At 39.3% G+C, this 23,905-nt stretch overlaps 2 protein-coding genes across 4 annotated transcripts; one reads left to right on the top strand and one right to left on the bottom strand.

Annotated features, from left to right (window-relative positions):
* Window positions 1-74: 74 nt before the first annotated feature.
* On the top strand, window positions 75-14,308 carry LOC131107945 (carbohydrate sulfotransferase 15-like). 3 transcript variants are annotated; one of them, XR_009120366.1, is made up of 8 exons: window positions 75-2,777; window positions 2,843-3,182; window positions 4,055-4,186; window positions 5,157-5,313; window positions 5,380-5,545; window positions 7,060-7,207; window positions 7,335-7,663; window positions 14,224-14,308. XR_009120366.1 is itself a non-coding variant. In XM_058058471.1 (8 exons), the coding sequence occupies exons 2-8, from the start codon at window positions 2,283-2,285 to the stop codon at window positions 7,547-7,549; spliced, it is 1,653 nt and encodes a 550-aa protein (XP_057914454.1). In that variant the 5' UTR covers window positions 75-879; window positions 2,256-2,282; the 3' UTR covers window positions 7,550-8,840. The 3 variants fall into 3 exon arrangements, 1 of the variants encoding a protein (XP_057914454.1); XR_009120367.1 differs by having other exon boundaries at window positions 14,221-14,308; XM_058058471.1 differs by lacking the exon at window positions 14,224-14,308 and having other exon boundaries at window positions 75-879; window positions 2,256-2,777; window positions 7,335-8,840.
* Window positions 14,309-16,058: 1,750 nt separating this feature from the next.
* LOC131107974 (G-protein coupled receptor 26-like) lies at window positions 16,059-23,466 on the bottom strand. The gene is made up of 3 exons (XM_058058517.1): window positions 22,502-23,466; window positions 20,494-20,607; window positions 16,059-18,363 (listed from the first exon to the last, which is right to left on the bottom strand). The coding sequence occupies exons 1-3, from the start codon at window positions 23,185-23,187 to the stop codon at window positions 18,063-18,065; spliced, it is 1,101 nt and encodes a 366-aa protein (XP_057914500.1). The 5' UTR covers window positions 23,188-23,466; the 3' UTR covers window positions 16,059-18,062.
* Window positions 23,467-23,905: the final 439 nt, after the last annotated feature.

The raw sequence follows: 23,905 nt of genomic DNA, 5'->3' as shown, positions 1-23,905 counted from the left end.
AGTGTGAATGGTTGTTTGTCTATATGTGCCCTGTGATTGGCTGGCCACCAGCCTCTCGCCTGAAGACAGCTGGAATAGGCTGCAGCACCCCCCACGACCCTCGTGAGGATAAACGGTAGAAAATGAATGAATGAATGAATAATCCTTGCCTTTCCGTCTCTGGCAGACTGGACTACTGTAACAACTTTCTCACCGGGCTCTTCAACGAGCTGTAAAACTGAAGAAAAGAAAAGAATGCTGCTGCTCAAGTCCTGATGAGTAACAACGCAGTAAAATAAAAATAGCAGCGATTCATAATAATCACGGAAGCCATTATTCATTTAGACTCCTCATTTAGACACTGTTGGTGATTCTCTACGTCCGTAGTCACAGCCGCTCTAGGTTACACGGACGAAAAACATTGCTGCCAAGTCTGCACCAGTGTGAGCAGTGCCTTGCCCAAGGACACAAAAACAGTGACTGGGGTGAAAGGAGCGAAAACCCTGACTCAACCCTGGCATTGGCTCATTACCAAAAGGTGCAGTTCAATTATCCGCAGAAGATAAACACCTAGCAATTTAGGGTTGCTAAACGACTAAAAAGTCTTTCTTGCATCATACAAGCGTAGATTCATAACGCCGGTCCCACTGGACGGTGGCCAACCAATAAGGTGTTGCGTTGGGTGGTTTTAATCATACATTTAACGATACAATGCTACTTGAACAGCAGGAGATACCAAACTAAGCTGTTCTAAAGCAAACCTGTTCTAGCATCGTGCAGGCTATTCATTCATTCATGCTGGCTAACTACTGAACAACGTTTGTCAGACTCATCAAGACGCTCCACGCTCAACATGCACTTGATTGATCATGTCTGGCCAGCTGAGCGCTCAACGCCACTGTAAGTTTTTTGATTACTCGCTAAACACATCATCATTGTTTGTTTAATAATGTCATTTCTGTCATCTATTTCAATGATTATTTTCAATGCTTATTTTTATCCGACATGAGACGCTATGTATGCTAGCATGTTACATTATGTTTTTTTGACAAATTTAATTAATGACTAGCGCAAAAAAAGCCAAAAAACTGAATTTCAATTATATCTGTTTATTGATTCTCAAACCGGAGAAGCAATTAGCTTAATTACGTGCCCTGCTATCTCACCCAGAGTCAGTTGTAGGCTCCAGCATACCCTCACGACCCCAGTGAGGATTAGCGACATGGAAAAATAATAGCCGGATAACCATAGATTAAAATTGAAATGCTTGAATAATGGGTGGAGTAGTGGTTAGCATGACTGCTTCATGGGCGTGTAGGCTGGGTTCAAATACCTCTGTTGGGTAGCACAAATGTAAGAATGTTCTTGGCTTTTTCTATGTTTGCCTATTAAGAGAGTAACAAAAAAGAAGAGACTAAATCACTTTGGTTTGTTTTTTTACTTCTTCGTCCCATTTAATTATGATTTTATAAATTTATATTTTTCTATTTTAAAATTTTTCTATTTTTCTATTTATTTAACTTGCGCTTAACTTATTTATTTACATTTTTATATTATTTTATAAATTAAAAGTTATTATTATTAGGGATTTTCTGATCAGGATTTTATGCTGCCGATACCGATAATCCATGACTGAAATACTCCGATACCGATCACATACATGCAGTGTAAATGTTTAAATGTACTACTCGCTATATTAGAAGCCACCAATGTTTTACAAAATGAAAATGAAAATTTTAAGCCAAACAAAGCCAATATGCTTTATAGTCTTCTCACATTATTAACTGAAAACCTGAATGAAACGCAGGTTTATCCACCTCTGCTGGGTCCCTCCAGCCGCATCCGATGCAACCGACTTCCTCTCTTGAGCTCTTCCTCTCTTCCTCCTTCCTCGTGTTTTTTGCAGCTGTTGTTGCTGTTGTTATGGTTCGCTCGTGAGAACTTGACCTTGTTCATTTTGGTGAGAGTCTTCATTCCTTCAGAAAGGGCTAAGGTAATGGGGTCTCCGCAGCTGAATAGTTGGATTGTTTGACAGGAAGCTGATGACTTCCCCTTCAGCAGTGTAGTGCATCAGTTGTGACTTACCCCCCTCCACTGGTCGGAACGTAGTTCTGGTGAGTTGGTGGGGCCAATTAAAAGTTTGGCTTCTCAAAACAATATGAGTTCAAAAGAGCAATACTTTCTATCGCTGTCCATTGTTGGGGTACGCTTAGAGTGGATGACAGTGATCTTGAAAGGTGACAAAGGTGACTTGACAAAGTGCTTCCAATCTACAGAATGACTGAAGGACGTAAGGCCAGCCAATGAGCTTCTCCCAACTTCATGTCAACATGTCAATATCGGGATTTAAGGATAACGGGAGCACCCAGTTGGACCCCCCGTCTGTCTCCTACAGCCATACAGTCAAAACACTATTCAGGACACATTTGGACACCAGGCCCACAAGTACAGCAGGAAATGTCCACGTCAAGTCAGCCAGAGTGGATTTGTCCAAAGTCCAAACTATCTTCTTGCTGGGTTTGACTCTGACCTTCATCATCATGGCTTCCTACGCCCTGATGTGGGACAAGAAACCACTGCTGACCCCTCCGCCCTTTCAGCATCACGTTGTCAACGTCCCGACCACCAACAGCACAGCAACGACAACAACGACAGCAGCGACGACAACGGTGGTAGAGGTCTCCTCACAAAAGACTTCAGTAGACATGAAGAAGCTGGTGAGGAGGATCCAGTCCAAATTAGAGTATCCACCCAGGAAGCTTCCTGATGAGAAGGACATCATCAAGACGGACCCTCATGTAAGTCACTATAGTTCATCCTGTTTTTATGAAATCTAACATTATGATTCTCATTTTGTCCACAGTTGTTCTCTGTGATTCCACGCAGCTTCCTGCCAGGGATCAAAAGCCCTTGTTGGTATGAGGAGTTTTCGGGAAAAACCACTGATGATCCGTACAGGAATAACTACTTCGCCATGTATTCCAAGAGCTTCAGCAACACGTGTGAAACGCTACGGTCCAACTTCCGCCAGCAGCTGCACCGACAAGACGGAAAACTTCTCCGCCTTCGCTGCCTGCCTTATTTTTACATCGTCGGCCAACCCAAGTGCGGCACGACAGACTTGTTCTTCAGGCTGACGCAGCATCCCGAGCTCAATTTTCTGGTCATGAAGGAGCCGCACTGGTGGACCAGGAAACGCTTTGGTAAGGCATCAAGACATGTGACGGTTATCATTGGAAATAAACTAGATTTCAACTGTGGCTATCATAAAACCTTAACTTTTCCAAGGAATAGGTGCAGATTCTGGAAGATCTCACAACTCAATACAAAGGGCCGAGCATAATTGGTCCCCATACTGGCAATGTAGATTCCATACAGTTCTTTGGTTAGCATTCATTCATTCATTTTCTACCGCTTATCCTCACGAGGGTCCCGGGGGTGCTGGAGTCTATCCCAGCTATCTTCGGGCAAGAGGCGGGGTACACCCTGGACTGGTGGCCAGCCAATCACAGGGCACATGTAGACAAACAACCATTCACACTCACAATTTGGAGTCGCCAATTAACCGAGCATGTTTTTGGAATCTGGGAGGAAACCAGAGTACCCGGAGAAAACCCACAGCCGAGGGTGGGATTGAATGCAAGGTCTGCATGCTAACCACTTGACCAGCGTTCAACCGGTTTTAGACTTTCATTCATTCATTTTCTACCGCTTATCATCACGAGGGTCGTGGGGTGTGCTGGAGCCTATCCCAGCTGTCTTCGGGCGAGAGTCGGGGTACACCCTGGACTGGTGGCCAGCCAATCACAGGGCACATATAGACAAACAACCATTCACACTCACATTCATACCTATGGACAATTTGTAGTCGCCAATTAACCAAGCATGTTTTTGGAATCTGGGAGGAAACCGGAGTACCCGCAGAAAATCCACGGTCGAGGGTGGGATTGAACTCGGGTCTCCTAGCTGTGAGGTCTGAGCGCTAACCACTCGACTACCATGCAGCCGGTTTTAAGACTTATATTTCATGATGTCAAATTCCTGTCTCTGCTTTGGGTCTTCTGATGTAATCCAGGTTACATCAACTACCAAAAGTTCTTCATGAAAAGTTCCCCAGTGGAAGACTACCTGGATCTGTTTGACTTGGCAGCCCAAAAAATCCAAGCATCAAGCAGCGGAAAGTCGTCCCCTCTGCAGCTCATAACAGGTGAACACAGGTGAACGTGGCTTTGTGTGGACGAACGTGTGATCTTTGTCACTTTGACTGAACATCCATCAATCAATCAGAACTGCTTGTTATGCTGTTGCTTATGCTAAGAGTCTACTGGGCCGGAGCCAGTTGGTGCCAGTTAGTGCCGAAGATTATGTGATTGGCCTGTAGCCGAATTAATGTTCGCTCGGCCTGTTGCCATGTTGTTGTTATTCGGCAAACTGACAGTTGGAGCCAATGCATGCCACTAGGCACCTTATTGGTGACATTGGGCGCCACAGCAGATTGCATTGCCGCGAACTGGCGCGAACTGGCACGAACTGGCGCGAACTGGTGCGAACTGGCGCTGGCCCAGTGGACTCCTGATCCTCCGCATCATTGGCGCAACTTGGCTCGCGCCATTACATTCCACTGGATTCCAATAGGTGGATTGTTTGTGACATTTGGTTCCACTTGGTGGACACTTGCATCAAGCAATTGGCGCGACGAAGATTTTAAACATTTTTAAATATTCTTGCCGCCAAACTCAATTTTACGGGCCACCACGAGCCAGTTGGGAGGCAGTTGGAGCCACTGCATGCCACTAGGCACCTTATTGGTGACATTGGGCGCCAGAGCAGATGGCATTGCCGCGAAATGGCGTGAAATGGCGCGAACTGGCGCTGACCCAGTGGACTCCTAGCATCATTGGCGCAACTTGGCTCGCGCCATTACATTCCACTGGATTCCAATAGGTGGATTGTTTGTGACATTTGGTTCCACTTGGTGAACACTTGCATCAAGCAATTGGCGCGACAAAGATTTTAAACATTTTTCAATTTTCTTGCCGCCAAATTCAATTTTACGGGCCACCACGAGCCAGTTGGGAGGCAGTTTGAGCCACTGCACGCCACTAGGCACCTTATTGGTGTGCCAGTGGAGTTTCACCTGCCTGTTCTAAATGTGACCACTGCATTGTCGTTCAAAGGCGAAGCCAGTGCATCCACCATGTGGGACAACCAAGTGTGGTTCTATCTCAGCGGCAAAGAGGAGGAGACAGAACCCCCTTTCCTGGTCCAGGACTTCATCCACCTGATTCAGCCTGGTGCCAAAATCATCACGATACTACGAGATCCGACAGAGAGGTTGGACCAGCAGGTAGATGCTCATGTTAAATGTACTGTCTGACAATCTCTGCTCCTCTTCTTCAGGCTGTATTCCGACTACCTGTATTTCAATTTCATGAAGACAGTAAACAAGTCAGCTGAGGACTTCCATCAGAAGGTCGTAGAAGCTGTGCAGCTCTTCCAGTCCTGTCTTTTGGGGAAGTCTCTTCGGACCTGTGTGTACAGCCCCAGCCTGGCCAAATCAATGCATGTATGTTTCTTATGTTTTTACACAGCCTCTACATTTGAATAGCATACTGTGCAACAGCCCTTTACTTCACACACTCTTGTCACTGGCTACTCATGAGCAACGGCGCCCCCTTGCGGATTTAGACTCTCGGTACCGCTTGAGCATATTTACAGTCCAGTGTTTCAACTTGAAATAAATACTTATAAATAATATTTAGCGTCATCTGCACTCTGACATGACATAGAAAAAGGAGAAGGACTGGGTGCCCATTGCCGGCACCGAAAAAAAAGGTAATTTATAATTATCAGATAAAAAGTCCAAATTATGAAATTATAACAAGTCATATTTCTGAGTTTAAAACTAATAATTGAGATAAAAAGTCAAAATTATGAGGTACAAACTGAGCATGTGCTGACTTCTTTACGAAAGACTTGCTTTCTTATCTCATAATTATGACTTTTTATCTCATAATTAAGACTTCATATTATAATTATGACTTCCCTATCACATAATTATGACTTTTTATCTTTTTTATTATTTTGTATCTCATAACTATGACTTTAAATCTAATAATGTTAATTTTTGGTCATAAAATTATGACTTTATTGTAATTCTGACTTTATCTCATAATTATTACTTTTATGTAATAATGTTGAGTTTTTATCTCATAATTATGATGTTTTATCTCATAATTATGACGTTTTATCTCATAATTAAGACTTTGTATTGTAATTATGACTTTTTATCTCATACTGTTGATCCCCAAATTATTAATTTATACCGTAATTCTGACTTTGTCAGCTCATAATTATAACTTTTTATGTAATAATTTTGAGTTTTTATCTCATAATTATCACTTTTTATCTCATAATTAAGACTTCATATTATAATTATGACTTCCTTATCACATAATTATGACTTTTTATCTCATTTCTATTGTTTTGTATCTCATAATCATACTTATTTATCTCATAATGTTAATTTTTGGTCTCAAAATTGACTATATCGTAATTCTGACTTTGTTATCTCATAATTATGACTTTTTATGTAATAATTTGGAGTTTTTAATCTCATAATTAAGACTTCATAATTATGACTTCCTTATCACATACTTATGACTTTTATCTCATTTTTATTGTTTTGTATATCATAATTATGACTGTATACCGTAATTCTGACTTTGTTATCTCATAATTATGACTTTGTATCTCATAATGTAATTTTTTTGTGTCAAAATTATTTTATATGAGAATTATGATTTCCTTATCTCACAATTTTGAGTTTTTTATCTCACAATTATGACTTTTTTATCTCATAATGCTAATTTATTGTCTCAAAATTATGACTTGAAATCGTAATTATGACTTTATATCATATTATGACTTCTGTATCACACAATTATGACTTTTTAGTAATTACATAATTTTGAGTTTTTATCTCAAAGTGATGACTTACCATTGGAATATTTTTCAGACAGGCTTCCGTAGCTTTTTGTGCTCTGTGAATGATTCAAAGTGTTTCCTTTATCCCCACAGGTGCATCTAAACCCGGGGCTCTACGTTGTTTACCTGCTGGACTGGTTGAACGTTTTCCCCAGGGAGCAGATCTTGGTTCTCCGCCTGGAGGACTACTCTGCAAACCTTCAGGGGACGTTGGAGAGTGTGTTCTCCTTTCTGAATGCATGTAGGTCAAAGGTTACGGTATTAAGCCGGGCTCCAATCAATTATTAGCACATTAGCTTTTGACAGCCCTAGCATTAACATCTAACAAGAGAACTATACTGTCAAATTATTTCTCCTTTTCTCCTTAGCTCCTGTATCTCCAAAAGTGGCGGCTGAGCTGACTAAAAACCCGCCGTCCAATGCCCGGCGGTTAGGCGACAGGAACCTCGGCCCCATGCTGCCGTCCACCAGGAATCTCCTTCGGGAGTTTTACCAACCTTTTAACAGGAAGCTGGCCGCTGTGCTAAACAACACCGCCTTCCTGTGGAGGGACGATGACGTCTTACGGGAGGAAGACACATGAAAAAAAAAAGACAATCGGTCAATCAGGACTGAATTAAGGGAATTAAATTCATTGGGTGTGGTACTGGTCAGAAATCACTCCAGGGTGTCGGGTCAGGACAGCAATTGTGTAAAGGTGAGCTCAGTAGCAAGGAGGAATTGTCCACATTCACATTGATGTCTTCTTTTATTTATTTATAGCCACGTGACACAGCTAGGCGGGCGTGCATGGCGGGATGCTAGTATGTCAGAGGGTGTAAGTGCGTGTGTGTGTGGTTTTCTAAGAGGGAACAAGCACACAAGACAATGCTAGTGAGCATAAACAATTATGAGCTTATAAAGTGGATACAATGAAACTAAACATAAGCACAATGCCTACTACAGTACACATTAGTTAGTATCATTAACAGCAACACATCCGGCGGCGATGCTAACAAGGCTAGCTAGCGAAACTAAACATAAGCACAAGGCCTACTACAGTACACATTAGTTAGTATCATTAACATCACCACATCCGGTGGCGATGCTAACAAGGCTAGCTAGCGAGACTAAACATAAGCACAAGGCCTACTACAGTACACATTAGTTGGTATCATTAACATCACCACATCCGGTGGCGATGCTAACAAGGCTAACTAGCGAAACTAAACATAAGCACAAGGCCTACGACAGCGCACATTAGTTAGCAACGTGAACAGCACCACATCCGGTGGCGATGCTAACAAGGCTAACTAGCCAGGCAGTTAGCAAATAGCTTGGTGGTTGGATGTAAAAAGCACATGACACTAAAGAACACAATGATACAAATCAAACGGCGTCTAATATTAAAAAGAAGTGAATATAAGAGTTACTCACGTTTGTAGACGCACACAGTTATTTATAGCATCAAAGTCCGTGTGGATACAACGACTCCCGAAGCTAAAGGGCTGCCGTGACACATTCAGGTACCCGACCAGCGTAGTAATTCTGAGTTACGTTTGCATACAGGTCAACTTGAACGGAACAGGTATCACAAAAAGTCTTTTGTAAAGTACAATTACATTCATTAAAAAAACGTATTATTGCATTCTTGAATTGGCTTAAAACCCGTGCTTGTACACCTTTTTTTTTACCATAATTTTACCACTTTATTCTTGAAAATGTACCACTTACCGCCATTTACCACTTCTCATAATATGTGGTACATTTGCAACTTTGTTGTCGTAAATTTACAGCCTTATTCTCATATTATCGGGACCTTTTTCTCGTTATTTTATTACTTTTTTTTTGTAAATTTACCATTTTATTCTCATTTTTTTTCTCTGAAATGTACACATTTTCTCAGAAATGTACCACTTTATCTGTATTCTCGTAATATTATATGTTTTTAATTCACAACTTTTTAATTTTAACGTTTTTTCTGGCTAATTTACGACCATAGTTTTGTAATATTACGATATTATTATCGTAAATTTACGATAATTAAATTTTATTTTATATAATTTTTTATTTATTTTATTTTATATAAATTATTTTTAATAATTAAATTTAAATTTTATTTTACTTATATGATAAGTAAATTTACAATTTTCCTTATACATTTACAAACTTATTCTCATCATATGACAACGTTTTTCTTGTAACCAATAATGCAGTAAATTTACAACTTAATATCGGAAATTTACGACTTTTTTCCTGTAAATTTTCCTACTTTTAATCGTTAATTTATTATTTTTTGGTAGACTTACCACTTTATTCTCATAATTTTATGTACATTTTTTCTTAAAAATGTACCACTTTTTTCTTGTAATATTATGAGGATATAGTCGTAAATTTGCAACTTAATATCGTAAATTTGCCCATTTTTTGTACATTTTTTTACACCTTATTCTCATAATATTATGACTTTTTAATCGTTAATTAATTACTTTTTCTTGTAAATTTATGACTTTTTTAACGTGTGAATTTTACATTTTTTTCTCAAACACTCTGATTTTTCTTTTTGTCTTTCTCCATCTTAAACATTTGAGTTAAGATTCCTCGTCGAATTGACATGATTCCTTATGGAAAACATCTGTTTGGTCGGACTTTCTGGGCGAAACCGATGACGCTAACCAAGGTTCCGCTGCACAATAATAAACTTCTATTAATAAATGAAGAGCTGTGTCAATCAAAAGCGAACCTGTTATTTAGCTAGTTCTTGTGTAAGATGTAATGAGAGGCTGATGAGTGTAGAAATGATGCATTAAGTGCGATTCCATCCAAAAGGGGCGGCCTGGAGGGCACCAGGGGTTTGATGCTCATAGTCGTGGTGGTAATTTTCCTGATTATCCAGATTGGCACACAATCATTTCCCTTCGAGAGATGAAAACATAATTAATGTGTAGTTTTCATATATCGTGTTTTTGGCTAGTAAGATTGCAAAGGTGTTGATTAACGTTCAGATCTTGTGACCTGAGACCTAAAACTCATCATCCCTGATCTGCACTTTAACTACACGGGACTCAACGGAGTTTGTCATTTGAGACTTCTGTTAAGGCGCCATTTTCCCTCTCGGGGTCACTGAGCGAGGACGATTGTCTGCTGATTGTTACCCAGCGGTTGGCGAGAGCTCTGGCATTTATAAGCTGATTGGCGGATGATCATGAGGCGAGAGAAATAGTCATCAAGCTCGGCTGATTGGCCGTCGCCGGGCGGAATTGATGGCCAGCCGTCTTCACGATTGTCAAAGGTGGACCAAAGTGACAAGGAGAGGTAGTTTTGTGATTGTGTGCACTTCAGATGCGTAGGACTCTGGATGAAAGTACATACATGGCAAAAAAATAGTCTTCCTGGGGTCCGTATCATCAACAAATTTAAAGAAAAAAAATCGCATTTTATTATGGGAATAAAGTCAAAATATTACAATATTAATTAGAAAATTTAGAGAGAATAAAAAGGAAGTTTAAATATTTAGAAAATTATAAAGCAGCAGAAAATGGAAAAAATAGCTGTAGTTTTATGAAAATAAAATCAAAATATTAAGAAAATAAAGTCACATTATGACAAAAAGAGTCAAAATTAAAAAAAAAGGAAGAAAGTGGAAATATTTAGAAAATTATAAAAACAACAGAAATTGAAAAAAGTAGCTGTAGTTTTATGAGAATAAAATCAAAATATTAAGAAAATAAAGTCACAATTTTTTTAGAATAATATCTGAAATTTTAGCTTGGGGAAAAGTGGGAAATGATACTGTATCTAAAGAAAAAAGTTCAAATATATATACATTTTTTTAAATAGCATAAATGGGGTCAAAGACATAATATTACAAAATGAAAATTTACCAAGAAAATTTAGGAAGAAATTTAAAATATTTAGAAAATATATGGAGGTAACAAGGTACTACCTCAGCATATTATTTAGGTTGTTTTTTTCTTCATAAATAGAAAAATACAATGAAATCATGTACCGATGTAGCATTTTAATGGTAAAAACAGTGTGTTGCTAGGCAGATTTGGTAGGGCACAAATTATTGTGCCCCTGTCCATCTTGGGGCTCAATAGCTTGTTTTTTCTCTCTATAAATAGAAAAATATGATGAAATCATGTACCGATGTAGCATTTTAACGGTAAAAATAGTGTGTTGCTAGGCAGATTTGGTCGGGCACAAATTATTGTGCCCCTGGAGATCAAACCAGGGTCCACAAATGAGTTGAACAACACAATCTGATGAGCTAAAATCAATGCTTTATATGGTTTGAAATATAAAATAAATAACATAATAAATATAAATATAAATATAAATATAAATATAAATATAAATATAAATATAAATATAAATATAAATATAAATATAAATATAAATATAAATATAAATATAAATATAAATATAAATATAACAAATAAAAAATAAGATATAATAATATTTTATTATATTGTATTTTATTTTTTATTTGTTAAAAAAAACCCAATAAAAATATGATATAATAAGATTTTATTATATTGTATTTTATTTTTTATTTGTTAAAAAAACTAATAAAAAATATGATATAATAATATTTTATTATATTTTATTTTATTTTTTATTTGTCATGAAAAAACAAAAAACACCAAAAATATATAATATAATATAATAATATTTTATTATATTATATATATATATATTTTTATTTGTTATAATATAAAACAAATAAAAATAATAAACTAAATAAAGCCCGGATTTCCTGTCCGACATCCGCTCTGCACACTTGAAGTCTTCTCCCAACGATTAGTAATTGTCGTTTTCACAGCAGCCCGACTGAATCGTTCATTTGACCTCCCGGCGCTTCTTATTCACATCCGAGCGCCGCCCTCCTTTCAGCGACGAGACGTCTTCTAATCAAACCGTTCTGATGGATTTTTGCTAAGCTCTGTGCTCCAGGCCCGACTGAAACAAAAAGCCAGCGGTTGGTCTTTCTCTTTGATAGATTCCCAATCCCTCCCCAATGGCGGCCTGTAATCTGCCCACATTGTATGCTTGCTGTTGATGAAAGAAAACAAGACAAACAAAAAAAAAAAAAAAAGGAGCCATTGGTCGTCCCCGCTGCGCCATTCTATATTCGTCCCTCTCAGATCCTCGGATGCTTTTTACCTTCCAGGCTTATCTGGCTTTTAACACCTTTTAAAAGTGTGTGTGTCAGTCAAGATGTCCGCCTCTCTCTGGTCTCAATTATTGTCTGATGGGTGTCTCATGTCAGGATGCTTTTTATCTCACATAGCCTTCCATGCGGATGACAGAAAAGTAATGAAAAAGGATGTCACAGCCTGCTGTTGATTTAGAGCAGAAAGATGCCCTTCTATAGACTATGGATGTTATTATAGAGCAGGGGTGTCCAAAGGGTGGCCCGCTGCTAGTTTTTATTGGGCTGCAGTGTCTTCTTTACACAAATAAAGTAATGGTAATGGTTTAATTTCATTTGAACATGCATCAGATTACAATTGAATGCATCACATAATCAGTTCACAGTTCCACATGTCCAAAAGGAGTAGGAAGAAGCAAAGCTTATTAAATCCTACCCCTCCATCTGGTACTTTTACAATCAGTAACTGTTACATTTGTTCACTTCCTGCTTTCTTAATATAATGTAAGTTTTTAAAATGTTTTTTAAATACATTATTTATTTATTTATTATTATATATTTTTTATTTTATATTATATATAGTTATTATTTTCTGTATTATTTATGTTATATATATTATATATGTTATATATATATATGTTATATTTAAAATTGTTTTATTATTTTTAATTAAATGGAAAAAATGGCTGTAGTTTTATGAGAATAAAAATATGATAAAATAATATTATAAATATGTAAAATATCAAAATATTAAGAAAATAAAGTCACATTATGGCAAGAAAAATCACTTTTTTTTTACAATTTTTATGAGAATAATATCTGGAATATTAGGTTGGGGAAATATATTCATAATAAAAACAACATTTGCTGTATCTAAAGAAAATTTCAAATAATAATTTATATAATATCTAATATATAATATAATATATACATATTCAAATAATTTTTAATAATTAATTTTAATTATATATATAATATAATAATATAATAATATATATTATATATATATATTATATTCTATATATTATATATATATATATTATAATAATATAATAATATATAATATATATATATATATAATATATATATATATATATATAATAATATTATAAAATAATATTATAAATACATAAAATATCAAAATATTAAGAAAATAAAGTCACATTATTGCAAAAAAAATCACTTTTTTAAACAATTTTTATGAGAATAATATCTGGAATTTTAGGTTGGGGAAAAATAATCATAATAAAAAGAAAATTTGCAACAATACAGTATCTAAAGAAAAAAGTTCAAATATATATACATTTTTTAAATAGCAGAAATGGGGTCAGAGTCATAATATTACAAAAAGAAAATTTACCCAAAAAATTTAGAAAGAAAGTTGAAATATTTTTAAAATTAAACAGCGGAAGAAACTGGTAAAAAAAAAAAAAAGCAAAGTTAGGACTAATAAAACACGTTCTCATTGATCACAAATATTGAAATTAAAATATATGCATAAATCAAATTGGCCCTTGCATCTTTTCATTTTTCAATATGGTGGGAAAAAAACTTCTGTTCTTGCGCTATGGGGGGGGGCGGGGGGTGGTTTATGCAGGGTTCTTTTTTGTTTTCTTTTTGCTTGCAGTGTTCTAATCAAGTTGTATTCAACAACAGAGCGCTTGACAAATGAATTATTGTCATCGCAAACCTTAAAAAAAACACGCTGACGTTGAAACGCTTTTGATTGGAAGATGCCTAAAAGCCTACAAGGATGTAAAAATACGACAAAAAAACAGCCTCCAGCAAAAACAAGCATTCCTGAACAGAAATAGAAGATCTTTTATGATCTCCGTAATGGCTGTCTGCCCGGAGGCCCTTCGGGAGTACCGTGACATTTGCCTCCGACATTCCCACGATTTATCAGGAAGTGCCAGCCTTCACTTCTCCTTGGTTGCAAAAATAAAAAGACACGGGCCGTATAAGTGACACATCCATTACGTTGTTTTCTTTGCCGCATCTTGCACACCCGCTTCCACGGGGAACGTGAAAGGCGCACCTTGATGCGCACCATGATGGAAGTTCAAAGTGCTGGCATCTTCCTCAGATCTTTCTTTTTTTCTCACTCTCCCTTTTAGCAGCTCGGCAATCCAGAGAGCTTGTTATCGCTTTATGAAACGTCTTTGTTCTGCTGCCACATCATCATCATCATCAGCAGCATCATCATCGTCATCAGCAGCATCAGCAGCAGTGGAGGTGGGTGGAAGACTTCCTCAAAGACTATTCATTATTCCCTTTCTTTTATCATCAGTGTGGGAGAGTAAAAGGTGTTATGTGCTTTTGGGAAGGGAATATGTTCTATACCAGGGGTGGGTAAACTACGGCCCGCGGGCCACATTCGGCCAACCAAGTGTTTGAATCCGGCCCGCCAGTTACTTTTGGAGTATTTCAACTTTTAACATGATGTCTTATTCAGTAAAAAAAAAAAAGAAGAAAAAATTGTTTTTTTTTCTACCGCTGTTTAATTTTCCAAATATTTCAACTTTCTTCCTAAATTTTCTTGGTAAATTTTCTTTTTGTAATATTATGACTCTGGACCCATTTATTCTAGTTAAATAAATAAATAAATAAATATTTGAACTTTTTTCTTTAGATTCAGTAAAAAAAAATGTAAAATTAAATTTCATAGTTTGAGGGAAATGATATTCTCATTTCCCTCAAAGTACAAAATTTAATTTTAAATTTTTTAATTTGTAAAATTAAATTTCATAGTTTGAGGGAAATGATGTTCTCATTTCCCTCAAAGTACAAAATTTAATTTTACATTTTTTTTACTGAATCTAAAGAAAAAAGTTCAAATATTTATTTATTTTTAAACTAGAATAAATGGGAGGGAAATGATGTTCTCATTTCCCTCAAAGTACAAAATTTAATTTTACATTTTTTTACTGAATCGAAAGAAAAAAGTTCAAATATTTATTTATTTTTTAACTAGAATAAATGGGGTCAGAGTTATAACATTATAAAAAGAAAAAACTAAAAAAAAATTAAAAATAAAAAAACACAATTTTTAAATTTTTTAAAATTTAATTTTACAGTTTTTTATTTCTTTACTGAATAAGACATCATGTTAAAACTTTAAATACTAATAAGTAACTGGCGGGCCGGATTCAAACGCTTGGTGGGCCGCATGTGGCCCCCGGGCCGTAGTTTACCCACCCCTGGTAGCTGATAGTATGACACTTTTACAAATAAAATTAGACTAATAATTCCAGACGGACTGTTAGAATTCATTCATTCATTTTCTACCACTTATCCTCACGAGGGTCGTGGGAGGGGGGTTGCTGGAGCCTATCCCAGCTGTCTTTGGGCGAGAGGCTGGGCCTCCCTGCTTGGGACCCGAAAATAAAATACAATAAAATAAACATACACATCCAAAAACGTCACATTACACAGCATTTATTGAAACATTTTTCCACATCTCATGGACAGTTTGGTAAAAATACAAAGATAAACGCAACTTAAATGCTTCATTGCCACACCGCTCCTTGATACATAACACCCTGAACTCATCGTCAGCGCTACCAATACTGAGTCTTTGTTTTTGCACACCTAATGTCACACTAAATGTGGCATGAGGTAGAACGTCAATTGCACATGGCTGGATCCCGTTTGGCCAACCTTACATAGAGCTGCTAAAACTACACGCCAATAAAAGTCATTGTCTGAAAGGCACTTGGAACTCCTATGCCAGACAGCTCCATAATATTAATAATAATAATAATAATAATAATAATAATAATAATAATAATAATAATAATAATAATAATAATAATAATAATTATTATTATTATTATTATTATTATTATTATTATTATTAAATAATAATAATAATAATAATAATAATAATAATAATAATAATAATAATAATAATAATAATAATAATAATAATAATAATAATACAAACCTATGTCATTCGCAATGCGCTATACCGTCCCTAATCGCCATCACATTTTACATTATCCCCCCCCCACACGAACACATACAGCATGTCTAATCCGGCCAGGGGGGGATTTTCATTGAGGTTATGCTTCAATTTTAATCAGCACATCCAGTTGGGATGTTTTAGTGCGATCCCACGAGTCGTGTTTAACTAGTAACGGTAATGCTCCAGCTTCCTGTGAGTGACGCCATACATGGAACGCAAAGCACATGAAAAGCACGGATCTCCAATTTGTTGGCCGTCTGGAAAACAAATCATATTTTTTTTCATGTTTCAGATAATAACTGACATCATTTGGAAGCAGTGGCGTCATTAGGCCTATTTTAGGGAGGCTTTAGGGGGGACTTAATTTGATATTTTTAATTGATTTTTTAATAGATTTTTTTTTAATTTTTAATTGATTTTTTAATAATTTTTAATTGATTTTTCAATAGATTTTTTATTTTATTTTATTTTTTTAATTGATTTTTTTTAACAAAAAAAATCTCTGACAAATTTAATATAATAGGGCAAAATAGGCTAATAAGCAAACCAATAAGCAGGCTAATACTAGCCTACTACTACTACTACTAGTAGTACTAGTAGTACTAGTAGTAATAATCAGAAGAAGAAGTATGATGATGCTCCGTTGGTGGAGTGGTCGTCTCCAAACTTGAAGGTTGTGGGTTCGATACTCCGCCCAGTTGTGATCATGTTGAAGTATTCTTGGGTAAGATACTGAACTTCAGTGGCATCATTAGGCGGCCCCCCTAAAATGTTTTTAAGTCCCCCTAAATAATTTAATATTTTTTTTAGATTTTTTTCTATAATTTTTTTTTTTTTACAAAAAAATCTGACAAATTTCATAATAGAAATAATAAAAGCAGGGTTATTTTTAAGTTATTTTAAGGGGGCTTCAGCCCCCTAAAATGTTCCTAAGCCCCCTAAATAATTTGATATTTTTTATTGTTTTTATTTATATTGTGTTTTTTTTTTTTTTACCAAAAAAATCTGACAAATTTCATATAATAGGGCAAAAGCAGGCTAATAAGCAAGCCAATAAGCAGGCTAATACTAGTAATAATAATTTACTTGAATGATTGCTGTTTTGTGGTTGAATATTGTTGATTATTAGTTCATTCATTCATTCTAACCACTCGACCACCGTGCAGCCAAGTCTGGAACCAATTAACAGCAATAAATGAGAAACAATGCTAGCATAAGTAAAAAAAAATTGGGCATCAGTTCGTCTAAATTTCCCGGTTAGTGAAACTCCACACAGAGATGGCCAAGGGTGGAATTGAACTTGAGTCTCCTAGCTGCGAGGCCTGCGTGCTAACCACTCGACCACCGTGCAGCCAAGTCTGGAACCAATTAACAGCAATAAATGAGAAACAATGCTAGCATAAGTAAAAAAAAATTGGGCATCAGTTCGTCTAAATTTCCCGGTTAGTGAAACTCCACACAGAGATGGCCAAGGGTGGAATTGAACTTGAGTCTCCTAGCTGCGAGGCCTGCGTGCTAACCACTCGACCACCGTGCAGCCAAGTCTGGAACCAATTAACAGCAATAAATGAGAAACAATGCTAGCATAAGTAAAAAAAAATTGGGCATCAGTTCGCCTACATTTCCCGGTTAGTGAAACTCCACACAGAGATGGCGGAGGGTGGGATTGAACTTGAGTCTCCTAGCTGCGAGGCCTGCGTGCTAACCACTTCAACACTGTGCAGCCCAAAAAATACATATTTTATGTATTTTTTTCTAATTTCTCAACATATATTTTCCAATAAGAAACCAGCAGCGGGTTCGAGTACATCATGATATCAACTCTTGAACCAGGCACTAGAAACAGCCTGTGGGAAATGGTCAGTAACAAAAAGAATAGCGCCGAGCCAAGTCGGCATCAAACAGTAATACATGAACATAATAAATTATCATATTTCACTCGTTGGACCTCAAAAGCAAACACCAAGACGCTCTCAGTAGGAACGAATACAATCATGGTTTCTGCCTCATCGGACAAGCGATGGCTTGTTGCCGGATGCTCGTATGCTCTCCGGGGGCGTTGGTGGCCTCTTGGATGTCATTTCTCTTGGCGTTCCCATCCGGCCCGGGGGAGAATGAGTCCCTCTGACTCCTGTGGAGGACTTTATGAGCCAGGAGGCTGCAGGTTTTCCTGTACTGGTGTCGCAGCAGCGAGTACACAAAGGGGTCGCCGGCTGCTTTGCTGTAGACCAAACATTTGGACAGCACCCCCCAGTGAGGGTTGATGGGCTCCGTGGTGAAGAGCTCTACAATTCTACCTCAAAGACAGAGATGGAAAAGTCAAACATGATGAGAGGGGAAAAAAAGCAGTCAGTTGTAAGATCGATTTAATCGCAGTGGAAGACGCAAATGAGCTTCCCGGCGGCGCCGATTTTCACGGAAATGTCATCTCGGTGCCTGGAAATGTCAAGCCCACTTGGTGTCGAAGTGAAAGTAACAACCAAAAGCATTGTTTGGTGGCTAATCTGTCCTCTTAATTACACGGATCCTCCTCCGTGCCACCGTGCGGCTATTTCCATCCCACGGATCTAGCAGCTTGTCACAGGTCGGCGACGCTAATGCATGGGGCGAAATACTAATGAGAGCGCACTCATTTGCTTTCTCGGCACTGCCTACGACTCTCATCTCCACACTTGCGGAGGGAGGCTCGTCGGCCGGGATTAAGAGTCAACAGAATCGATGAGCGAGAAGAGTGATGTCTGATTGTCAACATTGGCATTCAGATGACGGAATACGAAAGAAATCCTCCTTAAATAAGTCATTTTAATGGCTGCGAGACGGGATGGATGATAAGCAATGATTAACCAATTCAGAAGAATTCTCAATGCAGTTCTGGGTTGATACCAGCAGGGGCGCTGTTGATTCAGTCTCGGTTAACTTTGGTCGACATTCACATTAATTATCATTGAGCCCTACAGGGAACCTTTGTCCGTGGCTATGGAAACCTTCATGGAAGGTCACTTTGAACCATTTCTAGTGCAGAAATGTTGGAATTTTCAACCTTTTCCCAGCGAGGTTAGCATGCTGAAAAAAATGCAAGGATGCAAGGGTCACGTTGATTTGTGATATCGTTGAAACGCTACTAAGATTTTTTAATATTATGACATTATTCTGGTAAAATTACAGCTGTTTCTGCTGTTGTGTTTTTGGTTTTCCCCGGGCCGCAGTTTGAACACCCTTGCTTTTGAATTTTTAAAATCATTTTTATCCGATTTTTTTTTTTAGATGTTTTGGTTAATTACAGGGTATTGCTTCATTCATTCCTTATCATTCATTCATTTACTACCGCTTATCCTCACAAGGATCGCTGGGGGGGGGGTGCTGGAGCCTATCCCAGCTGTCTTCAGGAAAGAGTCGGGGTACACCCAGGACTGGTGGCCAGCCAATCACAGGGCACATATAGACAAACAACCATTCACACTCACATTCATACCTATGGACAATTTGATTTGATCATTTGGGATTGAACTTGGGTCTCCTAGCTGTGAGGCCTGCGCGCTAACCACTTGACCGCCGTGCAGCCCCATTCCTTAATATTGTTATTCATTCATTCATTCATTTTCTACCGCTTTTCCTCACGAGGGTCGCGGGGGTGCTGGAGCCTATCCCAGCTGTCTTCGGGCGTAAGGCGGGGTACACCCTGGACTGGTGGCCAGCCAATCACAGGGCACATATAGACAAACAACCATTCACACTCACATTCATACCTATGGACAATTTGGAGTCGCTAATTAACCTAGCATGTTTTTGGAATGTGGGAGGAAACCGGAGTACCCGGAGAAAACCCACGCGTGCACGTGTAGAACATGCTAACTCCACACAGAGATGGCCGAGGGTGGAATTGAACCCGGGTCTCAGTTCCAAATGTGAAATTTGTAAATAGTTAATGGTGTTATATTAGTAAATAAATTGTTATTTTCATGTAAAACAACCATTTTTGTGTTGTTTATGCTGGAGCCTATCCCAGCTGTCTTTGGGCGAGAGGCAGGGTACACCCTGGACTGGTGGCCAGCCAATCACAGGGCACATATAGACAAACAACCATTCACACTCACATTCATACCTATGGACAATTTGATTTGATCATTTGGGATTGAACTTGGGTCTCCTAGCTGTGAGGCCTGAGCGCTAACCACTTTATCGCCGTGCAGCCCCATTCCTTAATATTATTATTATTATTATATTTTTATATATGCTAAAATTACTAATTACTAATAGGTTAGACATTTTTTTTATTTAATTACATTTTTAATTTTACTGTACATCATAAATGTGTTTTCTTGGCAAATTAAGACCCAAAAAATAAATAAAAATCCAACAAATATCCACACATCCGCCCATCTATTAGCATAAATAACCCCCTACTATAAGGACGCATGCTCACCTGGTGATGACATACGGGGTGAAGCACACCACAAACGTGCCGATGAATGTGCTGATCTTGTTGGTGGCCCTCTGCCTCCTTCGTTTCTGTTCATCCAAGCATTTCTGGCGCACACTGCCAAGAAAAACATGCATCATAGAGTCATGTCATGAAGCAAGGAATGCTGGGAAATTTGGGGTTTAATGGCCAGATGACAAAACTGGACGGTCAACCGGCAAGTGCTGCAACTTTTTAATTTGCTGTTTGTGTCTACTGTAGTTTGACATTCACACTGCTGAAAAAGGGCATTTCTATTGGCCTCTGCATAAAGAAGTTGGCATCGAGTCCCAGAATCTGCCTAGCAACAAGTGTTGTCACCTGGAAAACAAATCAGTGTAGTTCTGTTGTTGAATATTCATCCATCTATCCATCCGTCTTCTATGCCATTCATCCTCACTATAGGGTCTTTGGGGTATGCTGGAGCCTATCCCAGCTGACTTTGGGCTAGAGGCGGGGTACACCCTGGACCGGTCGCTAGCCAATGGCAGGCCTTGTTGAATATTCATCAATCCATCTGTCTTCTGTGCCGTTTATCCTCACTTTAGAGTCGCTGCGGTATGCTGGAGCCTATCCCAGCTGACTTCAGGCGAGAGGCGGGGTACACCCTGGACTGGTCGCCAGCCAATGGCAGGCCTTGTTGAATATTGATCCATCCATCCGTCTTCTGTGCCGTTTATACTCACTTAAGAGTCGCTGCGGTATGCTGGAGCCTATCCCAGCTGACTTCGGGCAAGAGGCGTGGTACACCTATACTGGTCGCCAGCCAATGGCAGGACTTGTTGAATATTCATCCATCCATCCATCTTCTATGCCCGTTATCCTCACTGTAGGGTTGTGGCGGTATGCTGGAACCTATCCCAGCTGACTTCGGGCGAGAGGCGGGGTACAACCTGGACTGGTTGCCAGCCAATGGCAGGCCTTGTTGAATATTCATCAATCCATCCATTTTCTGTGCCGTTTATCCTCACTTTAGAGTCGCTGCGGTATGCTGGAGCCTATCCCAGCTGACTTCGGGCTAGAGGCGGGGTACACCTATACTGGTCGCCAGCCAATGGCAGGGCTTGTTGAATATTCATCCATCCATTTGTCTTCTATGCTGTTTATCCTCACTATAGGGTCGCGGCGGTATGCTGGAGCCTATCCCAGGTGGCTTCAGGCTAGAGGCGTGGTACATCCTGGACTGGTCGTCAGCCAATGGCAGGCTTTGTTAAATATTCATCCATCCAGCTGTCTTCTATGCCATTTATCCTCACTATAGGGTCGCTGCGGTATGCTGGAGCCTATCCCAGCTGACTTCGGGCTAGAGGCGGGGTACACCTGGACTAGTCGCCAGCCAATGGCAGGCCTTGTTGAATAATACAACTATATTACAAGTATCGACATCAAATCCATTCATTCATTTTCTACCACTTAGGGTCGCGGGGGTGCTGGAGCCTATCCCAGCTGACTTCGGGCTAGAGGCGGGGTACATCCTGGACTGGTCGCCAGCCAATGGCAGGCCTTGTTGAATAATACAACTATATTACAAGTATCAACATCAAATTCATTCATTCATTTTCTAACGCTTAGGGTCGCGGGGGTGCTGGAGCCTATCCCAGCTAACTTCGGGCGAGAGATGGGGTACACCCTGGACTGGAGTGGTCGCCAGCCAATGGCAGGCCTTGTTGAATATTCATCCATCCATCCGTCTTCTATGCCCTCACTATAGGGTTGTGGCGGTAGGCTGGAGCCTATCCCAGCTGACTTCGAGCTAGAGGCGGGGTACATCCTGGACTGGTCACCAGCCAATGGCAGGCCTTGTTGAATAATACAACTATATTACAAGTATGGACATCAAATAATTTTTGAAATCCATCAAAAGTTTGAAGACACCTTGCCATTGAGAAGCATGAAGAAGTGTCTCCAAACTTTTGATGTAATAATTCCCATATAACATAACATCTCATTTCATCACCAAAGGTGCTTTTACCTGGGGTGAATGTCCACAAGCAGCAACAAGGTCTGCATGGTGATCACGTCGATGCGCTTGCAGTGGAACCTGGCCACTTTGAGCACCTTCAGGTAGGTCACACACATCGCCACCAAGGCGAGAAGGAAGGTGAAGGTGTGGAGAGCCACGGTGAAGATAACAAAGTTCAACCCCCCGGCCTTTGCCCTGACGCCCCGGAGGGTACACGACGCGTAAAGCTGGTGGTAACCCACCCATGAGCGGCAGGAGGCGGCGGTGGAGAAGCACAGCGAGTGCGCCCAAGTGTATCCCAGCGCCATCACCGCGTCCCGGTGCCTTATCCTGGAGTGGTAGCTCAGCGGGAAGACCACCGCCACCCACCGGTCGATGCTGAGAGCCGCCATTGTCAGCATGGAATTTGTGGTGAGGAAAGTGTCCAGGAAGCCTACGATTTGACAGAAACCTCCTCCTCCTGCTGCGTGGCTCCTGCGGTGCTCCTCTGTGAGGAGCTCCACCAAAGTGAGCGGCATGTTGGAGACACTCTGCAACAGGTTGCAGAAGGTCAAGTTGAGTATGAAAAGAGCCGGGACCTGCTTGCGGATCTCCGGGTTGTAGAGGAAGCAGATCAGCACCAGAAGATTGGACAGCAGCGACACCACAATGATGGCGGAGAGCAACACGGAAGCAGCTACGTCCACGGCGTGCATGGTGTTGCCTCCTCAGATATCCACTCTTTCCATAAAAGCACCCATAGATCCGCTGCCGGCCGTCATAGCGACTCCACACACCGGAGTCCGATGCATGTTTTAGCGATAAATGGAAATGCGCAAAACCGCAGCTGGGTGGACTCATGCGCAAATACGCACTGACGCGAAAGGCATCCCGGAAAAGCAAAAATGCTTCAAGCTTCTTGTGTGTGTGTGTGTGTGTGTGTGTGTGTGTGTTGCTACTTCTGATGATGTCTTTCCTGTCAGCGCATCACAGAAGGGTGCAACCCCCCTGTTTTAAAAATAGATTGTTTTGGCTGGAAGAAAAAAAAATAGCAGCAGACGCACTGGCTGACGTCACATATGACGTCACATTAAGTCGTAATCCAATGAACGTTTTTCATTACTTACAGTAGCGTGTGTGATTGTACAGCACGTCAATGATGTATGAGAGTTTTGGTAAACTGGGAAACCCCATCCAGTATTTTCAAACGTAGGCTCCATCAAGTGGTAATGAGGGACACCATATATGGTCGTCCCTCGTATATCGTGGTTAATTGGTTCCAGACTTGCGTGATAAGTGAATTTTTTAGTAGGAGTCAATATTAATAAATTGAATATTTTCAGAGCATATCATTTTAAACCTGTTCAAATACGTTTTTAAAAGCATCAGTAGCTGCACGGTTGTCAAGTGGTTATCGCGCAAGCTAGGAGACCT

Source organism: Doryrhamphus excisus, chromosome 20 (assembly GCF_030265055.1).
Source record: "Doryrhamphus excisus isolate RoL2022-K1 chromosome 20, RoL_Dexc_1.0, whole genome shotgun sequence".
Classification (NCBI taxonomy): Eukaryota; Metazoa; Chordata; class Actinopteri; order Syngnathiformes; family Syngnathidae; genus Doryrhamphus; species Doryrhamphus excisus.
Note: the sequence above shows the minus strand (reverse complement) of the source record. Positions and strands in the feature narration are given on the sequence as shown.

What these genes read in the sequence shown, in the direction of transcription:
- LOC131107945 (XM_058058471.1), top strand. Translation starts at nt 2,283, where the DNA reads ATGAGCTTCTCCCAACTTCATGTCAACATGTCAATATCGGGATTTAAG. An exon ending in GCCTGGCCAAATCAATGCAT is followed by an intron (nt 5,546 to 7,059) that starts GTATGTTTCTTA and finishes TTATCCCCACAG; the next exon opens with GTGCATCTAAACCCGGGGCT. An exon ending in GTTCTCCTTTCTGAATGCAT is followed by an intron (nt 7,208 to 7,334) that starts GTAGGTCAAAGG and finishes TTTTCTCCTTAG; the next exon opens with CTCCTGTATCTCCAAAAGTG.
- LOC131107974 (XM_058058517.1), bottom strand. Translation starts at nt 23,187, where the DNA reads ATGCACGCCGTGGACGTAGCTGCTTCCGTGTTGCTCTCCGCCATCATT. An exon ending in CTTGTGGACATTCACCCCAG is followed by an intron (nt 20,608 to 22,501) that starts GTAAAAGCACCT and finishes TTTTCTTGGCAG; the next exon opens with TGTGCGCCAGAAATGCTTGG. An exon ending in ACCCCGTATGTCATCACCAG is followed by an intron (nt 18,364 to 20,493) that starts GTGAGCATGCGT and finishes TCTTTGAGGTAG; the next exon opens with AATTGTAGAGCTCTTCACCA.